Source organism: Platalea leucorodia (assembly GCF_965183815.1).
Source record: "Platalea leucorodia genome assembly, chromosome: Z".
NCBI lineage: Eukaryota > Metazoa > Chordata > Aves > Pelecaniformes > Threskiornithidae > Platalea > Platalea leucorodia.
In genome coordinates this window covers 10,509,992-10,528,468 of record NC_138858.1, presented here as the reverse complement: position 1 = coordinate 10,528,468, position 18,477 = coordinate 10,509,992, and the positions used below count along the sequence as shown (strand labels likewise).

The window sequence follows — 18,477 nt, the reverse complement described above, 5'->3', positions numbered from 1 at the left end:
TGTAGGATATCCCTCTCCATATCCACATCTGCCTGGGAAGAAGATGGTCTGGTTCAAAGCCAGATCCCCCCTCTGAGACGGGGAAAGCTGGGAGCCATCAGCCTGGGACTGAGCACAGAGGAAGCTGCACCTGCGCAAGGCTCTGACCTGAGCCCGTGCCCTTGCACGGATGCCGACACTGCGCTGTTTTAATTTGACAGCTTGGCCACTAAACGAAGCAGCTCCCAGCTCTTAAAGTGACTCCTGGTCTCATGGGCAGAGCTGGGAGATGTGACATTGGTGCCATCCAGGACTCGACCCCAAAAGTAAATATGAAGCCATCATTTTTATGTTTTTTTATGGAAAAGGGCTGGTCATATATCTGGGTGAGAATGACCCCAGCAAGCAGATGGGACAGACAAGTGCAGAGAAGATGTGGCTGAACAGGAGCATCTTGCTAGCAAAATTATATCTCTGGCTTCCCCTGCTGCTGTTTCACCTGGCAGCCTTTGCTGCTGCTGTCCCTCAGGGAGGGATGAGTGGTTTTCCCACTGTGCAGAGCCCAAACTGATGCATGAAAATACAAACTCGACCCGAGTGACCCTCAGGGCGAGCATCATGGCAGACCCACAGCGGGACCCTGCTCCCTGGCCAGGAGCTCAGCTCCCCCCGCATCACCCTCCAGCTCTGGGACCCCCACAGCCTGTTTGTCAACTTTTGTCTCCGCTGTGACCTGTAACGGTGCTTAAACTCGTCTTGGCAGGGATATTTCTCCCTAAAGAGAAAACAATCCTGTGACGAAACGGACGAATGCAGCGTTTCAGCAGATGCATCCCACGCCCCTCTGAACACTCCTGACGAACTTTGCCTTTTCTTGCCAGGCCAGCCCTGCATCCTTCTTGCTCCCAGCCCTGGCGAAGGCAGCCTGCCAGCCTGCTTAGCATTCGGCTGTCATTGCTGGGAGCAACCGTGGCTGCTAAGGAGCCGAGCTCAGCAGCTGCGAGCATCTCGGTCCAGTGTCCCCCCATCCTGGCTCGTCATATGATTTCTCCTAAGGGATAACTGCTGAGCGGGACCACGTCTCCAAGCTGATCCTTTGCTGATAAGCCGACTGCCAAGTCTCCAGCGCTAAGACAAAAGAGTTTTTCTCTTCCCAGCAGGTTCTTCTGCTGTGAATGACAGAGAAAGGGGGGAAAGCGATCTGCCAGGCACTCCTCGTGAGCAAGAGGCTTCAGGGGCTCCTTCCCCCCTGCTGTGCTGGCAGACCATGGAGCTTTTCAGACTGAGCCTGGGCTATATTTGCCTCCTTCCTTGGCTTGAGGGTAAGTTTCTCCTCCTTTGGGGTAGCTGGAAAGTGGGAAGCAAACAGCCTCCCAGGTTTTAACCCGCCTACCTGCTGAAGTGTCGCTTGGGCTGCAAAGCTCTGAACCCACCAGCTATAAAACAAGTGCCTATGGGCGCATTTCAAGGCAGCATTTAAAATGGGATTAAATGCAGGGGTACAGGAGAGTGAGGGACAGGCTGGCAAGGTGCTGGGATGACTTGGCCAGGGACACCATGGCATCATGCCAGCCGCTTTTATAAAGTGCTTTTAAACTACTAAGAGAAGCAGATGAATAAACCTGCTCTGGGGTGAGGCAGGCACTAAGTGACCTCCCGAGCACTGTGTTTGCTCCCTGCCCCGCCTGCTCTTTCCTGGCAGAGGTGAGTGGGCTCAGAGCATGCTGGCAGCATGGGAGAGGGTGGTGGGAAGGGGAGCAGGACCTCCTTGCATTAGTCCTGCTCCTGTGGTGGTCGGCTGGGAGCGGGATGTGCTGGGGAGCTGCAGAGCATGCACCCCTCATCGCTGCAGAGCAAATTTGGTAGTGGCTCATGTTAACACTCAGATGCTTGCTGAGATCACTGGAATCCTGTATCCTGCCCATACACAGGAGGATTTTGAATCCAAGCAGCCTTGTTTTTGACATGAACAGGTAGATGAGGAAAGCAGAAGCCCTGCAGAGCCAAAGCGGTGCTACCCAGGAACGGCTACCTGGGAGCGGTGCTAGCTGCGGTCTCACCCATCCCATCATGGGCAGTGGGTAGCATCTCTTTTCTTTAAAAAAGGGAAAAGCCCCTGAACTTATAAGTAACGCACTTTTAATTATGCCTGAGATTACAGGTTGAAAGGGATTCATTGAAATAAATCCCTGAAGTGCTTCAAGGCTCATTCAGTCCCTGAAGCTGCAAGGAGGACAGCCCTGCAGTTTTGCAGGTTACCTGCTCAGAGCTTTTCAAGCTCCCTAGACCAGAGGACTTATAATTATTTGGGCTGCACAGCTGGCATGTTTATCCCTTAAAGATGAACCTCAGACTGGCAGCTCTGACTATAATGCCTTTTACTTTCCATTCCCTGCTCCACAACCTCTAAGCATGTGTTCCCTGGGCTGCTTTGATTAGCTAGCCCTCAGTTTGCTCTGCAGCCAGGTCAAAGGAGAGGTGTGTGCTCCTACAGATTTGACTTTTGCTCCATCTACAGCTGTTTTTTGCAACCCAAATCTTGCCAATTAAAGTAAATCCAGTGAATTGAATCTCTCTTTTAAAGCCCCAACCTGAGGGTATACCACTGTGCTAGTGAAAGGTGAGGATACATGTGCATCTTGTAAAAGTTACAGGAGATCTGGTTAAGACCTGGAGGTGACACCATGGTAGGATGTCAGGAGAGCAGAACGGCCTTCAGAGTCTTGCTCTTTCTCTTGCTCTAATACGGATCTTGTCCAATGTTAGAAGAAAGTGGTTCTTTACTGCTGCCACACGACAGGAGCCCCATGGCTATGTTTTATTAGTAAATTAAGGAGGATCACAGGACATTTGTTTTCCTTTCCAGTGAAATGCTTTTGGTGCAATCGCATGATCTGCCACTGCATTTCAGCCAAACCACTAATAAAACCACAACGGTTTTGCAAGAAAGGAATTTATCTTCCTGATACCTGGCAATGCCCAAAGCAAGCTCAAAGAGCAGAAAGCAAACATGTTCTTGCTTGGGGCTGATCTTCCCCTGCAGCAGCTGCTCCCCATCCCATCCTGCCTGGGCTGCTGGGTTTTAAGGCTGCTGGCAGGACAGAGGTGCTTGCTGTCGACAGACCTTAGAGGGTTCAGTTTCCTGCTGGAAACTGGAAATCCTGGAATTGCCTAAGCTAGTCCTGACAGTGGTTTCCTTGGAAAGCCCCTGCAAGCAGAGGGAGCTGAAGTGTTTTCTGAAGAAGTCAAGCCTAACGGTAACCCAGTGAGGTACGACGGGTGGTGAGAACTCAGGCACCAGCAGGATCTGTGCGTGTACAAGCAGAAAAATACCTGCTGCAATAATACCACATTTAACACTAACTCTCGATTCTCATGCACTGAGCCTGAGGCTGGCAGCGGCTCTGCTTGGCAGCCTGGCCTGACCCCATATCGCGGGGGGCCTCCCTCCTACCTCCCAAACCCATGTGCAGTGCTGGCTGCTCCCTGACCCTCACAGCCCACTCAGCTAAGGCAGCCCTAAGCATCTCACATTGAAGAGGCAGAAAGGCCAAGCCTGTCCCATCCTTCTCCTCCCCCATATACTTTTCCAGACTCCAACTGTTTTCTGCCCAGGGGATTTCCTGACCCTGGTGTGTTTAACTCTTCAGTGGCTATCAGATCTCCTTCCTCAGCTTGCACAGGCTTTCCCTGGCAGAAAGGATGCACGACTGCTGGGTGCAGAGTCAGCTCCTGCACGCTGTGAGCCTTCCCTTGGCACCCTTTGTCCCATCTGAGATCAGTCCTTGATCGGTCAGCCCCTGCTCATCCTCTCCAGACCTCTCTGGATGTTATAGACCTCCATCATATCCCCCCAGGGACTCATTTTCCCCACATGCATCAACTTCGTATTGACTTCATCAGCCTCCCCTACTTTCCATCATTTTTCCATGTGTTACTCCATGCCAAAACCTTCCTTCTTTTCCTATGGTTGCTCAGGTCCCTTGGAGGCCTTTGCTGATATACTTGGTCAAAAGTGGACCTTGCAGTAACATGGAAAGCTACGAAGCCTTGTTGGTGAACCAAAAGCAAGATATTCTTAAGAAAGCTGCAATGGTTGGGAAAAAAACACAGCCCAATGTAGTTGCCAGAAGCAACAGCTGGGAACTACTCTCGGAGAGACATGTTACTGGAAAATAATCTGAGTACAGACCAGGAAGTATTTGCAATCAGGTACTTGCACTGACAAGCCGTTTGCTAGCTAATTACTGGCAGTTACTAGAAGGCTTTGTTGACTTCTCTATAAAAATGACACAGCTTGATAAGAGCTGATCTGCTGCCCAAAGTGATGGAAATTGTGCTCCCATAAACACAGAGCTCTCAGTTGCCAGGTAGCTGCTCACCCAGCTCCAGTTCTGCCAGGCCCGATGGGCAGACACCTGTTTGCTCACCAACAGGGACTCACCAGGCTCCATCATCCTCTTCATAGGTAGATTGGCCACATCCACTGACCTGTCGTGGACATTTGTGTCTCTAAATTTTACATCCAAGTAAGCACAGTCATAGGTTGAGGGAGGACTGGGGCAAAATAAAGCTGATGTTAGTTCCAGTCAACAGCCTGTTTTGCAAAAAAATACCTAATCTCACCTTCTGCCATGCTGGTCTTGGGCATGAAGTCAGCCAAAATAGACAACAGAGTGCCAGTCTCACTGCTTCCCTGTGCACATCTGGATTTCCTGCCTTTGACCAAACACATCTGGGGCACCACACCCCTCTTATGACAGCAAGTGCCTTCCAGCTGTTTTTAATTTCTTCATCCCATGGCCCTGGGCTGGTCTCCTGCACAGGCAGCAGACAGGAGCTTGCTCCCTTGGATGGAGGGAGATCTTTTCATGAGGAGGAGTTACTGCTGGGCTGCATTCAAGTCTGCTCCTGCTTACTTATTCACGGCCTTGTTTGCCCATACCTGACAGCACCTCAAGCTGCTTGCTTCAGTTAGATTCAACGTAATGTTCCTACAAGTGATCTTACAGGACCACGTCTTGCACTGAGCTCCATCTGCGCAGGGAACCCTCCTGCCTTAACTGGGAGCTTCGCTCTTCTGCTACTGCATCTTCTCATTTCTAGCTGGTTCTCACCCTCTGCAGAAGGTAGAAAGAGCCTGCTGGGCCCAGGGCAGCTCAGAAACAGCTTCTCCTCCTGTTCAGAAGAGACATCTGGATGAGTTTTCGCTCATGGCAGGATATGATAACTTCAGGCCATTGCCGCGAATTGCTCCTGCTGCTATGGCTAGTCACCTGAAAGTCCCTTCTTGCCTTCATCCAACATCTTCCTAGACTGCCTGGTTTTGTAGATGTGCTACAAAAGCCCCACTCTACATTCAGTCCTGAATTTGAATCTGAGTAAAGGATCTGGACAGAAAACGTGGTAGCTCTGCATTACCAGTGTGAGGCCCAGCAGCGAGGGCAGGAGGGCAGGGGAGGTTAGATGCTGTGCTTGCCTGAAAAGAGAGGGTCAGAGAATCAGTACCAGGGTAGGGAGAGGTGTTGTCTGTGTCACCACAGTGTCTAAGTAGCTAAAGTTGGCTTTCCTCAAAGTCTCTGGTTGATTTTTCTTCTTTTGGGCTGGGGCCATTTCTGGTAGGAGCTGGAGTCCCTCACAGCTGGTTTTAGCACTAGGGCAGAGAAAAAAACTGCTGGCAGGGCAACTTGAGAGGATGGCAGTCTTCCAAACCCTCTTCCCACCTGATGTCCCTTGAACTGCTGCAATACTCCAACAAGACAAGGGGACCCTACATCCTGGGAGAGCTGATATTCAGGGGGAGTATGCAAGGAGGCAAACGTATGTAATGTATATGAGAACAGTGTGGGTCAGCCTCCATTGGTGCATGCTCCGTAGAGAAGATATGATCACTTGCAGTGGCAAACAGTGGAAGCAGATTAACTTGAGCAGAAAACTCTCTGGCTTGTCTCACCATAACTCAGGCTATGGCACTGCTGGCTCCAAGGTTTCTCAGCCATGGCACATGTACCCCTGGTGCTGTGCTCATTTTAGGTGGAAGCAGCAGAGACAGCTTGGAAACATTTCACCAAGCTACTGTTGACACGGCCTGGGTGACTTGGGATGACTCTCTGTCCTATGGTGATACCCAAGAAGAGCCATGTTTGGGAGCCCTCCTGGACTGTGGGATGTCCCCACAAAGCAGCCCCTACGAGAGGTGCCGTGGCTGGCACAGATGGATCCATGCCTTGAGGACAGGTAGAGGCAGGAAAAGGTAAATTCCTGACTGTGACTCAGTGGTCATCTTCTCCCTACCCACTGGGCACGAGAAATTGAGCTAATTAAAGGATTTTTCAAAGAGTTAGGAACCCCATCAGGGAGAGCAAAAGAAGCCAAAGCCAATGCTGAGTTTCCTGGGTGACCTGGAGTGTTTTGGGAACCTGTGATTGCTCAGCTCTGACTTACCCCTTCCCTCTGCAGAGCCTTCAGAGGGAGTAACCTACCCCCAAATGCTTTGCAAATGGCTTTGATCAAGCCATCACAGGCACTGCTTAGAAACAGCAAAAACTTTCCCAGCCAGATTGGGATTACGGTTAACCAAGGCTTTCCTGGTGGCATTACCTTAATTAGGAACGTTGCATGGTTTTTGCTCCTAATCCTACAAGGAACAGCATGTCCCAAGGGTGGCCATGCTGCAGAGAAGCAGGAGGTTATATTTGCTTGCTTTTCTTTCTTGTAACCAGACAGAGTGGCAGTATCATAGGACAAACGAGCTGGCATCAGGCGCCTTTGCTAGAAATTGTTTATTTTGTTCCTAAAAATACAAAGAGGCCAAAATGTTCAAGCATGAGCAGCTCAAAGCCGGCATCTACTCGGGCTCTGTGGGTAAGGCTGGCATTTTCCAGAGATGCTGAGTCCCATCCCCAGGGAGTACGTTGGATGCTCTGCTTTTGCCAGGTTAACATTCCCCAAACATTAGGGCTGATGGCCTTATTTGCAGGGCTGCTGGACAGTGGGACTTGGCAACGGGGGAAAAAAAGTCATTTTGCCTCCTGAGTAAGGATTCTTGGTGCCTGATGTGTATCCCAAAGTAAATATACTCCAGCTTTATTTGTGGGTCTACTCCTTATGACTGCGTGGGGCATGGGCGATGATTGCTGCCATTTCCCTGTATCTAATTGTAAGTTGCTCACTTAGCAACATCTCAACCTCAGGAAAGCAAAATGTATGGGCAGCGGATTGTGAACCTGTACGACAGACACAGGCTCACGTCTTGGTTGGCAAGGATCACGCGAAACACCACAAGGAAAATCCTGCTGTTGACAGCCAGCCTCACAGACAGCTCAATGTCGCTGTCAGTACGGAAGATGCTTGGACCACAGTTCAGAGGAGAAGGGTTAGGGCCCCGCCTTTGCTGCCACCCTCCCATGTAATATAGAACCAAGCAAAGTTTAGCTAGACCTCTGTTCCCAAGCTGTAAGATGATGGTTATACTTTTGGACCTGAAGTATGGAGTGAAGATAAAAATCTGTTAATAACTCAGTGTCATACACGACTGAGGAGCTATACAAATCTCAAAGGAAAGCACTTTGGTTGCAGGGTTGAGGTTCCTCAGCTCACATGTATTCCCGTGGCAGGTGGGCTGCCCTTGGACCTTCAGTGAGGTGAGTCTCAGAAAACTGAGACTTGCAAAAACCCAAGAAAGCTGGTAGAAAGGGGCAGCTCAAAAGTGCAAAACGTTGGTAGATAAAATGGTGGCATGCAATGCTTGCTGCTAACATGCAGGTAACATGACGATTCTTTAGAGGGGAACGTATACCACCAGGGACTGTACACAGAGAAAAAAACCACAAATCTGCTTGCTGAGTTAAACAGCAATGCTCTTCAAAATTTTTAAACAAATGAAACTTTCAAAGGGACAGTTATTGCCAAGCAAGGAAAACAAAAAAAACCCCAGAGATCCTGGCATGTTTAATAACAAAATCCATCATAAAACATACGAGAAAAAGATTTAAAGGAGTAACCTAGAGAAAGCATAAAAAACTACTAATAGAAATTTTCAAATGTAGCATCTGAAGTAGGAACTCAGTGGGGGTAAGGAGGCCAATAACTAAGTGATGTAAATGCAACCAACAGGGCAGGGTTGAAAGGTTGAATGGATTATTGGTGCTGGTGTTCACTTCAGATATAGTCAGGGAGGTCCTCACATGGCAGCCACTCTCTGCAGTCTGAAGAATGTTATCAAACAAAATTGTCAGTGGAGGAAGTTTTAGGAAAAAAAAAAAAGATAAATAATCTGTGGCAAATGACCAGCCCAGATGGCATTCACACCAAGTTACAGGAAAGTAAAGATGATGTTTTTTTACACTTCTAAGGAGTATGTAAACTATTACCTAAAGCGGCCTCAGCACTAAAGGACTGCATTATGGCAATTATGTCCATCTTAAGAGGGATCCTTGCACAACCTGGGGAAACACAGGTCACTCGGTTTGATTTCGGCATCAGGCAAGTCAGCAGCAACAAAGATCAGAATTTGCAGACACACAGATAAATACAAGAAAAGTCAATACAGCTTTTGTACTGGGAATGCCTGACATCCATGATGGCACGAATGAGTGCATAAACGTGGTGAGCTGATCTAGACCTTGTGCTTCTGTTTGCAACAGGCTTTTGGTAAGATTCTTCCACCAAGGCCCTTAAGAAACTCAATTCTCATGGAGTAAGAGAGAGATTTCACCCACAGGCTGGAAGAAAGAGGTGGAGTAAGTTGACAGTGATCACAGCAAAGCGAAGGTATCAGCAGGTGCCGACAAACATCAGTGCTGTTTGACACAGTGATCTTGGGAAAACGGGTGAATAATGAAGTAATAAAGTTTGCTGATGGCACAAAACTGTGCAGAATAATCAAAACTGAAGTTGACTGTGCAGAGCTGCAGAAGGAGCTCATGATACTGATTAAGCAACAAAATGGTTTTTGAACTTCAGAGTTGACAAATACAATGTAGTGTACATGGGAAAAACCGTTTTAACCATAAATACCCAGCAATACTCTCTTAACTGGCTGATACATTTTAGGAAGGAGGCACTGGCATCCTTGCTGTCTTGAGTGAGCTCTTTACTTGTCTGATTCTTATCTTCTTCCCCTATTAGCAAATGATAATGCCCAGTGCTGGAGACAGGATACTGGGCTCAATAGATATTTTATCTGACCCAGCACAGATCTTATGTTACCCTGTTATGTTTTTGTGCAGCTCTCAGATCATTACTTTGGAAATGGGTTTCTGCCAGTTAAGACGAAGCAAAAAGGTGAGAATCCTGGATTCCAGGTCCTAGAAAAAAACATGGGGGGGGGGGGATTGTATTCATCCCTTTGGATTTTCTAAAGATTATGGGAGATTATATATGAGACATTTCTCCTGCCTTTGGAAGCTGGCAGAAACTCAAGCCCAAGGTGCATTAAACATCTTCCCTCCATCCAGCCCTCAATAAGGGGTAAAGAGGACAGGACTCACAAGCTGTTCACAGATCCCCCAGATATTTAATTTCCATTTAGGCACATGGGCTTGGCAGGAATTGCCTGCATTGGTGGCTATTGCAGGTCCACGAAACTCAATATCCCAGACGGACACATGCTCCTCATCTCAGAGCCGGCACAGGAGTTGTACCGTGGTTTCTGGCTGCCTCTCCCCATGCCTTCAGGCTGAGCAGAAAGCCCCGAGATGTTTCTGATTTAACAACTAATCTAGCAGACCCCTAGAATTTCCTGAGAGAAAACATGAAAGCTCTTTTAAGCTATTGTTCATATGCTTGGTATTGTGTATCGGCTTCTGTTTACACTGTCATTAGTTTTTTCAGGTACTGAGCCAAATACTTGTTGCCAGGGAAAAGTATTGTTCTGTGCTTTGGGAGGGGAAACTTTGCAGAAATAGTTGTTTAGATAAACATGAGTGTTCTTGTCTAACATCGCTTTTCAGTCTCCTTTTATTCCTTATGCTCAATACTGTATGCTGATGGAGCTTTTATAATCCTGACTCCTGAGGAAAAGAGGAAAAAAAAGTCACTGCAAAAGCTGGGAGTTACCATGTGTTAACTGTAATTAAAATGAAAAGATTTCTCAGAATGTGCGGAAACGCAAAACTTTTATTTCTATCTATCTCTCTGTCTTAGGCATAAAATACACAGCAGAAAGTACACCCACGTCCATGACAGATGGTTTAGCATTTAACATTTTGCTCAGGATGTTCACAGGCCACACCTGATGATTTTGTACTGAAAATGGGGGCACTTGTCCAGCTAACAGATGATATCCATCCCAGGTTATCAGAGCACTTGGGACACGTTGCTATTAAAAGCAACAAGCAAATACAAAAATTACTTCAAATTGTGTGTCTGTTGTGGGGCAGCTGTAACATCTCTCTCTTACAAAAGGATCCTTAAAAATGGTACCTTCATGCCTGGGGAGCACAGACCAATGTCAGCTGTGCTAAATCCAAGTTTATTTCAATACTTACAGGAGCTGTGTCAGCCAAGTACTTCCAGACTTCTGATGGGGTATGGTTTTATCCCAGCATTGCTGTAATACCACCAAAAGCCACTTAATGGAAACAGTAGCCCAAGGTGGCGTAATTGGCCCCAGATGAATAACATCTGGGGAATTCAGGGGTTTCAATTGCCTTTTTTCATACGAAAGATTTGATCCAGATAGGGGCAAAAAATGCCCAAATTATCCAATTATTTTGGAGGGAGGGAAGGATTGCTACCTGTTTAAAGCTATAACCAGTTGAAATATTGTATTAAATGTATATATGCAGATATTTCATAACAGTACAACTTTTCAAGGATGGTGAGGTTTTCCCCATTAGTTACATGCGCTACTTATGTCGTTTTTTTCTCTCTAGTATTGCTCCTGGATATTTGCACACCCTGTATTTTAAAGAAATGTCATTCTGGGGAATTAGGAAGCTGGGTGAACTGTTTATCTAGGCATGCCCATTCAGGAAGGGACTGGTGGGTTACGTCTCCCCTTCCCCAGGGTGTTTACAATGTCTGGTGCTCAGAAGACGCGTTTGCCTCAGACATGCACGGTACTAAACCATGCTCTGATTGTACCGCAGTAGCAGAGGGACAAGGCTTCCTCATAAGGAACACCCGTCTGGAAAAGTGCATTCGTGTCTCCCACCACGAGACCAATGGCATCAGCCTGTCTGACTGCAAGGTGCACTCCCAGCACCACCAGTGGAGCTGGGACCCCACCACCGAGACTATCGTCAGCCTTCAAAGGAAGCAGTGCTTGTCGGTCCACAAGATGCGGGAGTATGCCCTGGTCAAGCTGGAGCCCTGCGGGGACCGGGAACGCCAAGCATGGTCCTGCAGCAAGAAGGGACACTTGACTCTGCAGAGCTTGGGCTTCTACCTCAGCACCAAGGAAGGAGGCCACAAGGTCTTTGTCTCAAGGGAGAAGGACAAATTCAGCAGGTGGAAGACTTTAGCGGATGAAACCATCTGTGCTGCTGCCCAGACAGCAGCTCCCAGGTCCAGCAAACCAACGCAACAAGCTGTAGACACACGGGTGTGGAGTTATGAAAGTAAGATGAGGTAGATTTAGCATCAGATAACATCTAACCTTAAGTGACATCCAAGCCACCTAACACCAGGCTTGCATCCATCATTCTAACTCATGGTCACTTCAGTCCCATCTGGAGAGATACCAAGTGGCTCCAAGTCAGCCCAGCTACTTGGTACCACCGGTTTCCAGTAGCTGCTGTTCAGTGTTTTCCAGAAAGCACGTAACACCTTACAGGATCAGGTCTCTAAACCCCAGGCAAAAGTCAAGTATTTTGCAAAGCACATCTGAATCGTGCCCAGAGCTAAGAATAGTTGGAATTGCTTGAGCGTCCCAAGCTCAAAACAACCAAGGAAGTCCCATAAAGTCAGGTGCTTTGAAGGGGCTTTTGGTAGTTTGTACTTTGGGATGTAACTTTTGGTAACAAGAAAACTGGAGGCAGCTGAAAATCTCTTTTAAACTTGTATGAATTATTGAGAAGCAGCTATATTTGAAATGAGAAATTGTTGCTTCAAAGCAACATGTTACAGTTACCTCCTTCCAGACCCTAACAGTGCACCTACCACTAATTAAACCACGGTTCTAACCTTCATCCCATGCTCTCATGATTCTCAGTGAACCTCACTGCTGGTGCCTGATGTAACCATAAAGAGACTAGCGAACATGGCAAGTAGTGCGAGCAAACATGCAAGTAAAGCGCTGCACTCCCTCTGCATTAAGAAAATCTAGAACATGACATCAAAAATTATAAGAAATCTGTTTTATATCATCAGTTTCATGGCCTTGGCCTCTGCTAAAAAGAACCTCCTCTCTGCCTTCATGAGTGTTCACTATCCTCTGCCTAGACTGGACATAAAAAGGGCAGAAACCCTGGTCCTGTCATAGTTTTAGCTGTTGGGCACCAGGCTAACAGACATCAGGTATGGTCATTGCACCAAGATGTGACTGTCATCATTTGTCAGATGGTCAGTGAAGCCCATTGCTGACCACTGATAATTCATGCTCCAGTCTGTTTCCTTCTTTCATTTAGTCTCTTATGCAAAGGAAGGTGGTTTCAGGACTTTTCTTGTGAAGTTGTGTGCAGAACTGAGACCTGAAAATCACACTCAATTCCTCCCCTCATCCCCTCCTCCTCTCCCTTCTTCCATTCCAGGGACCAGGAAAGAGCTGATGTTCGTAATGACTTTTCTGTGTTTGTCCACTCTGTAGGTGATGAGGTTCCCAACCTTCCTCAGGGGAAATTATTTCCTTTACCTGAGGCTATTCCTTACCTTAAGGCTTGATGGGCCCAATGAGATTTTCAGCTTTGCAGAAATGAGTGAAGAGAAAATGTGATGAATCTGGTTGGCACAAGCAATGGATTACGAGTATAACCTTTTGACACAAAGAGGCTATATCTAATTCGAAATAAAAAGAGACACAATAGCTTTTTTGGCTGTCACGTGCAGATAAGATGGCCTTTTTACCAAGGTTTTTAATTAGCCAACTAGAAGGTTAATGTGTAATTATCACAAACCAGTTGTCACAAGTGTTAGTGTTCGTTCAACATCAAGGTAATTACAGCCAATACAAATTAGATATCATAATAAGCTAGTTAAATATAGGCTATGAAATGCGTGGAACATTTAAGATATGGGAAAAAGGCATGTGAAAAGGGTATTTGCATTCCTCAAGGCAATGTTCCTGGCAGCCCAGGGCTGCCTTGGAGCCAGGCTCCCTAAATAAGGCTGCGAGGGTAAACACAGAGCAGGCTTTCAATCACGTTGTGCCAGTTAGTGTCTTGTGCAAACTGATAATTTTCCTATCAATCAACCCCATGGTTCAGAGTCTACTGGAGGGAACCTCTGACTACTCAGTAACAACATCAAAGCCCTATGTGTTTGTTTAGGCCTTTCTTATCCAAGTTTAAGTTGACCATCAACAGACAACTTTTACTTCAGCGGGTTATTTGCTCAATAAATTACACCTGTGTACCCGTGAATGCTCATGCCACGGGAAGGGATGAGGTTGGGACAGGCAGTGGGGAACCCTGCAGATATGAATTTCTTGATCTCGCCACATGCATCAGTGCTGGAGAGGGGTAACTGCCACAAGATTTCCCACAACTTCCCCTCTAGCAGTAGTTGCTACTCCGCATACCTTCCTTCTGCAGTAAGACTGGCAAGGCAAAGGATGCCGTTGAGCCTTGCAAGAGGTATGGACTATTTACCACCACTTCTTCATCTGCTGTGTTGGTAATACCTGTGATGCTTAGCTACAGTTCTGCTTGCCTCTTCCTCACACTTCATCTTTTAACAGCTGGTGGTGCACTCATACTTTTTAGACCAATGACCTTATTTATCACCCGAAAAAAAGCTCTGCTTTGGCTGTGGATTCAGTCTTGAAAGGTTCATTTCATCTTTGAAATCTGTGAGAGTTGAAGGCCCATGATACACAGGAGGAGGTGATCGCTATTGCACCACGTCCTGTTTGCCTTGCAGGGTAGAGGACTAACACGGCAGGGCTGGGTTCCCTTCCCTTGCGGGGCACTGAGCGTATCCAGGTTTCTGTACAAAAAGTAAATTATAATTGCACGCATCTTTGCTTTATTTCCTTCCAAGCTAAAACCATCAATTCATCAAAGATTGATGCCGTGGACAGAGAATCCTCTGTGGGCTTGACTCACCCACCTCTGGCTAACAAATTTAACAGCACAGTGTCTCCAGCGAAGACCAAACAGGCATACTTCCCACCAAACGAGGGTGAGCACTTTTCTTGTCTGAATGCATATGTGAGATCAGCAGGAAGGAAAGTGTGGGCGGCATCTAGAGATTAGTCACGTATTTTCAGTGGTGGTAAGTACCTGAGTACTTCTGAAGAACTTCCATGTGTACCACTGAGTGGTTCAAGGCTTTGCTCTCACACAACATGTTGAGACATTTGCCTTGGCAAGCGGTTCAGCGATACAGCCGTAGTCTTAACCTGGAAGCACAGCCATCAGATGTTCTAGGAGCAAAAAATATCTGTGGCTGGGGAATGCTGAGGAACAAGAAAGTTCCCTTTTCCCTGACGGCTCCATACAAAAGGGGCCATGCAGATACGGTGAAGCCCCAGGAAGAAGTTTGAGCTTCCTCCAGTCCAACAGTGGAAGCTGCTAATCTGAGTCTCTCTGCTTCTTCCCCCAGATGTGTCCCACAATCACTCTAAAAAGCACCATGGAAATCGAGGGAAAAATGCTGGGGCCAGGCTTGCAGGTAGGTCCAGGCATCAGCCTGAGGAGAAAGAGACCAAGTAGAAGAAGGTTCATCAGTGCCGCTCACCTTCCCATCAATACAGAGTTACACTCCCCTGGGTCCTGCTGAGGATGATCAGTAGGGAAGAAGAGCACCAAATTACCTGTTAGAAAAACCCCTTTTAAAGATTAAACAGACCTCCCCAGGCCTGGAGTACAAAAGTGGGTAAAAACATGCAAATGTTTTGTCCCAGCTCACCAGGAGAAACAGATACCCACTAGCACTGGTGCCTTCCCCCAGCCCTTCTTATTTCATATCAAAGAGCTGCAGAGCAGAGAAGCATGAATAGTTATTGTCTCCCTAGCAAGAAAGAAAACCTATTTGTGGTCATTTTCAATAGAGGGATGCTGTGCAGTGTAAAGCAGCTGTAAGGTGTTGATCTTATGGATATAACACTTTTCCTGTCACCTGCTGGTCTTCAGGGACATTACAGGTGTTTTTTGTGGCAATCGTGGCTATTGCATAACAAGGGGAACAGGTACAGCAAACGCATGATTGTTTTCCATGATATCCTTTCAGGAACCAACTGGAAGACAGCCATGCTGGTCCTCAGCCCCTTGGCATTCATACTGGGATTAATAATACTGACACTCAATGTTCATTACAACAAGTAAGTGAGACTCGGGTTCCTTCCATTTGCCACTTCCCTCTCCAGCATTTCGAAACAAAAGCCTTGATCTTGGCACCTGAAGTGTCTGGCTCTGAGCAGATGGCTGTGCTCACCCACGTCACCCTTGATGACTTCCCCTCTCTGCCACCCTGTTTCTCCCTCCCACTCACTGTCCCATCCAAATGCAGCCACTAATTCTGGATCCTTCTCCCCTACACACCTCGCGCCATCCCTGAAGGTTTAGGGAATCTGGGCACTATGGTTGCTGATCCAGTTCACATGGAGAAGCAACCAAGACACAGGCAGATGCAGTTGCATACCCTCTTCTCTCTTCTCCTAGGAAGAAGAAAATCCTCTCTGCTCTGAAGAGCTCCCCCGCCAACAGCAGCAGAGCTGACTTACGGGAGCCATCTCCCTTACGAAGAGGTCCCCAGCCGTACCTTCCACCATCTCGCTCCCCTTCCTTGAGGCGTGGAGAGATCCTTATTGAGTGGAAAGACGGGACTGTCACTCCTCTTTTTGATAATGCCAATTATCAAATGGACTAGCTCCAAAATAACGGAGCTGTTGCTCCATCCCGTGTCACTCTTCCCACCAGGAAGAGTGCCACCATAGCCAACCTCCTCCCTAGCCTTGCTGTTTCAACAGGGAGTTGTAAGCGCTGTTTGGGTTTTTTCTAACACTTGGGAACAATCTCCTTGCACAGCACGAGGTTGAAGCAAACAGAGCAGATTGTTTGGTTTGTATAGGCACACGCTGCTTAGCTCTTCCAGAGCTGATTTAACCTGTAACAAAACCCAGATTTAGCTAAATGAAGCCGAGACTCTCACCAGCTGCCACTGTCCATTGCCCTGAAATTCTAGAGTTACTGAGCATACGAGAAAGTAAATCCTTGGAGACAAGCTGTAAGGTAAAAAACAGAAGTCCTGATGATCCTTAAATCCTTTTTAAGATAAAACTAGCTGCCAACAGACACAGAAGGCTGTCAGTTACTTTGTCAATGTGAGAACATAACTAATAAGCACTGCCTTCAGGACTCAAGAGATTAAAGAGTATCCTCCAGATATCTGCCAAAATACTCCCCCCAGTAAGTTGTCGATTAAGTCACAGCAGGTCATTTTTCTAACTTAAAAGGTAGCACTCCATCGTCCTCTCTGCATCACCGCAAGAGTCCTGCTGGGAGAGTATGTGTCTCTCAAAACATTTCCATGTTTAGGATGTATTAGACCTTATTACAACACACATCCTCTTTCTTTATGCAGAATGACAAGTAACGTTGGTGACGCTTGTCAGGGATATTACATTATCCAGCCATTTTGTGCCAGCTTCAGTCTCTGATTTCCTGTAGTCATACAGAATAGTCAATGAACAGATATACTGCTCCCATCTAGAGCAGTAATACAGGTGTTTTTTCTAGAAAGGAGTAGGGCACTGTTTTCAGCCTTTACACTTCTCCTATGAGCATAATTACCTGTGACCCATAACACTCAATCCTGATCTTTTCTCAGTGAAACTTGCAACATCTTAGTGCTTTCCTAATATTCATGAATTTATGCTTTCCTTCTCTCTGATCTTGTGATGATGTAAACCATAATCACAGCTATAAATCAGGAATTATTTGGAGAAAGAAATACTAACACCAAGAAATTATGAGTGTCATCAGTATATTTGTTCAGCAGTGCAAGAGAAACCATATCCTAACCTGTCTCTTACTCAGACTTAACACTTTTCAATTTACCTAAATTAACTTGTGCCATTTCAATGGAGCTTGGACTTCTCCAGAGTTTGATTTTATTTAACCTAAGGCAGAAGTAAGGTCTCTAGGGAAAGTCTCTGATTTTTTTTTTTTTTTTAATTTTTCTTTTTAAACATAGATCCACAGCCTGGTAAAAAGTTAACTGCCATGAGATATTATTATGACGAAAAGCTTAGCCGGTCTCAAGAAAGAAAATACAAACTTTATTGGTTCAGGGCATAAAAATCATAGAGGTTGGAAATAAATGTCTTCCCCGGGCAGATTATTCCATAATTATTTACTGGAGGGTTTCCCACACACTCCTTGGGAAAATATTTTACTACTAGACATGGGCAGAGGAAGAACTCTTTCTTCACCAGTGAGCAGTGAACACAAACAAGAGTGAGAATGAAATTCTGACTTTCCAATGCTTCCACTTTAAAACAAATCCAAAGACTTTGGGGTCAAGTTTCCAAATGCGTGAGCATCATTTTAAATGCAAAATTTGTGGGAATACGTTCTGTACATAAATCGCTCAAAATGCACAAGCAGTGCCTCACCAATTACCACAGTTACATCCCTTGTACCTTTTCCTACCACAATTAAGATGCCCGCCTTTGAAATTCTGTCCAAGGAGCACGTCACCTTACAGTGCATAGTGCTTGTTACCCTCCAAAACCTTTGCGCACTTTGGGAACACTATGTATGCAGTGCCACTAAAATGGAAATACTTACTTGGAGTTCAGCTAATGTTGTGCTTTCCAAAGCAGCAAGTGCTTATGTTCATTACTGCTGAATGGGCAGAACAGATGACTTGTTAATGACTCTCCATAATTCATACTTAATATGCTAATCTTGCTCATAAACATGAAAGCAGCAACACCATTGTTTATACAGCACTGATTAAATGGTAGCTCAAACAATAATGAAAAAATAAGACTGTGAAGCAGCACAGGCTTTTAACTGTTTTCTCCCCCTCTCTTTTACTGGTTGTTATCTTTTAGTTATTTCTCACTCGTTTACCTACACTAGATGCTAGAGACCAAATTTTCCAAGGTATGGACAGAGGACCTGAAGGTGTGAGTCTGCATCACGAGAGGTCTTAAAAAGCACATTAGCCAAACATCCATCAGGAAAGACTCCAAAACAGCTGATTCTGCCTTGGGGCCGGACCAGGTGACAGTGGGAGACACCTTCCATCCTCTGCTTCTAAAGCTAGCTGAGACACACTCAGAGCAACCGCACAGCCTATGTGCTGTTCACTCTCTGCCATCACCTGAATGCAACGCTTACAAACAAGTGTTCATCATCAAAATAAAACCTGAGTGTAAAGTGGAGG

The 18,477-nt window shown here is 46.4% G+C and overlaps 1 protein-coding gene across 3 annotated transcripts; it reads left to right on the top strand.

The window, feature by feature from the left end:
* The first annotated feature begins 801 nt into the window (after positions 1-801).
* On the top strand, positions 802-18,458 carry LOC309602349 (uncharacterized protein). Of its 3 annotated transcripts, none has more exons than XM_082335855.1 (6): positions 802-1,301; positions 11,076-11,543; positions 14,122-14,262; positions 14,686-14,754; positions 15,313-15,403; positions 15,744-18,458. In XM_082335855.1, exons 1-6 carry the CDS (start codon positions 1,247-1,249, stop codon positions 15,949-15,951), a joined length of 1,032 nt encoding a protein of 343 aa, XP_082191981.1. In that variant the 5' UTR covers positions 802-1,246; the 3' UTR covers positions 15,952-18,458. The 3 variants fall into 3 exon arrangements, with proteins under 3 accessions (XP_082191981.1, XP_082191980.1, XP_082191979.1); XM_082335854.1 differs by having other exon boundaries at positions 803-1,301; positions 11,073-11,543; XM_082335853.1 differs by lacking the exon at positions 802-1,301 and having other exon boundaries at positions 10,650-11,543.
* Positions 18,459-18,477: the final 19 nt, after the last annotated feature.